This window comes from Eurypyga helias, unplaced genomic scaffold, assembly GCF_000690775.1.
Source record: "Eurypyga helias isolate BGI_N326 unplaced genomic scaffold, ASM69077v1 scaffold29510, whole genome shotgun sequence".
NCBI classification, from domain to species: Eukaryota; Metazoa; Chordata; class Aves; order Eurypygiformes; family Eurypygidae; genus Eurypyga; species Eurypyga helias.
The window spans coordinates 8,681-11,091 of NW_010228072.1; the positions used below are offsets into that span (position 1 = coordinate 8,681).

Here is a 2,411-nt window from a genome sequence, read left to right on the forward strand (position 1 = left end):
AGCAGCTGTTTGAAGATAATAGTAACAAGAGGACGGTTTTGACAGCACAGCCGAATGGACTTACAACGCTAGGCAAATCTGGATTGCCAGTGGTTCAGGACAGACAGTCAGAGAGTGCTCACAGACGACAAGGGAGCTCCAGCTCTTTAAAATCTGCAGATGGAATAGGGAAGGTGAAAGCCTCCGTTATGACACCAGAACAAGCAATGAAGCAATACATGCAAAAATTAACAGCTTTTGAGCACCATGAGATTTTTAGCTACCCTGAAATATACTTTTTGGGTCCAAATGCAAAGAAACGACAAGGTGTGATTGGTGGTTCGAACAATTGCGGGTATGATGATGACCAGGGGTCTTACATACAAGTACCCCATGATCATATTGCGTACAGGTATGAAGTCCTGAAAGTTATAGGGAAAGGAAGCTTTGGGCAGGTGGTGAAGGCCTATGATCACAAGATGCATCAGCATGTGGCACTAAAAATGGTGAGAAATGAAAAACGTTTCCACCGCCAAGCTGCGGAAGAAATTAAGATCCTGGAGCATCTTCGGAAACAAGATAAGGATAACAACATGAATGTTATTCACATGTTGGAAAACTTCACATTCCGCAGCCATATCTGCATGACGTTTGAATTGCTGAGCATGAACCTGTATGAATTAATAAAGAAAAACAAGTTTCAGGGCTTTAGCCTGCCTTTGGTCCGCAAGTTTGCTCACTCAATTCTACAGTGCTTGGATGCTTTGCACAAAAACAGAATCATTCACTGTGACCTTAAACCTGAGAATATTCTGTTGAAACAACAGGGTAGAAGTGGTATTAAAGTGATTGATTTTGGCTCGAGTTGTTATGAGCATCAGCGTGTCTACACTTACATTCAGTCACGTTTTTACCGTGCACCTGAAGTCATCCTTGGTGCTCGTTATGGGATGCCCATAGATATGTGGAGCTTGGGCTGTATTCTAGCAGAGCTTCTCACCGGTTATCCACTCTTACCTGGAGAAGATGAAGGAGACCAGCTGGCTTGTATGATTGAGCTATTGGGCATGCCTTCTCCAAAACTCTTAGATGCATCCAAGCGAGCTAAAAACTTTGTGAGCTCTAAGGGTTATCCCCGCTATTGCAGCATCACAACCTTGTCTGATGGCTCTGTAATACTTAACGGTGGACGCTCTCGGAGGGGAAAACTACGCGGCCCACCAGAGAGCAGAGAATGGGGTAATGCATTAAAGGGATGTGATGATCCCCTGTTCCTTGACTTCTTAAAACAGTGTTTAGAATGGGATCCTGCCATCCGTATGACACCCAGCCAGGCTTTGCGGCATCCCTGGCTAAGGAGACGGTTGCCAAAGCCTCCGACTGGGGAAAAGGCCTCGGCGAAGAGAATGACAGAGAGCACTGGTGCTATAACGTCGATTTCCAAGTTACCTCCGACTTCAAGCTCAGCTTCAAAACTGAGGACTAATTTGGCACAGATGACAGATGCCAATGGGAATATTCAGCAAAGAACAGTGTTGCCAAAACTCGTTAGCTGAGTTTGAAAAACCCAATGCTGTTAATATGAGAGATACAATGTGGCTGAGCCTTATTTGTATGAAAAAGTAGCTCAGATATACGTTTTTATTTGCTCAATAACTTTATTCATTTGTATCTTTCAGCACTCATTTTAAATGTAAGAAATGTTGATTTTGTTTTTATAAAAACACGGGGACAATGCTTTAAGTTTTTATACTTATTTTTTAAAATGTTTGTCTTCTACAGTACAACTAGCCTTACTGTAACTAGTGTGACACAGTAATAAACATCAGTGGCAGGCCACTGGTTACAACATGACTGTCATGCATTGCAGAGTGGTGTCAAAGGTATTACCTTTCTCTTCCATGGTTCATATTAGGTTTCACTTGGGGTAAATTTGTAAGACTCTACCTTTTGGATGTTATGGGTATGGGTCTTGATTCTACAGACACTCACACCCATGCCTGACTGGATTCCAGAGAGAATACTCAAAGAAAAAAAGAGTTAAGCACCTGTAAACTTGTAATTTGAAGTAGACCTGTAGCATGTTACGTTGTCATGTTCTGTAGGGTAGCCCAGAGAAAGTAGTGGTATCAATGATACAGTCACCTCCTATGGAATGCTTTCTCTATTCAAAAATAATGTTTTTGATTAAAAAGAGCATTTAAATATAATGCAAAAAATAAGAACTTCCAGGGCTAAAATGACTCTCATATATTGTATGCTGTGGTAGAGTGAGAGGAACGGACAGTCTGAGAAAGAATGAAGATGGAAGTATTTCTGTTCCTCTAAATCTGAAAGTGACCATGAGTTGGCAAAGCAAAATGTTCTGGACTTCAGTTCAGGTATATGACATTGGACATTCACACTGGGCTTCTCTTGCTCTTATTTCCCTC

The 2,411-nt window shown here is 41.8% G+C and overlaps 1 protein-coding gene across 1 annotated transcript in view; it reads left to right on the top strand.

Annotated features, from left to right (window-relative positions):
- Positions 1 to 2,192, top strand: part of DYRK2 (dual-specificity tyrosine-(Y)-phosphorylation regulated kinase 2) — a 2,373-nt gene extending 181 nt beyond the window's left edge. Inside the window, exon 2 of the mRNA XM_010158336.1 lies at positions 3 to 2,192. Coding sequence (XP_010156638.1) covers positions 3 to 1,535 — 1,533 coding nt within the window. The 3' untranslated portion in view covers positions 1,536 to 2,192. The remainder of the gene's footprint in view (positions 1 to 2) is intronic.
- Positions 2,193 to 2,411: the final 219 nt, after the last annotated feature.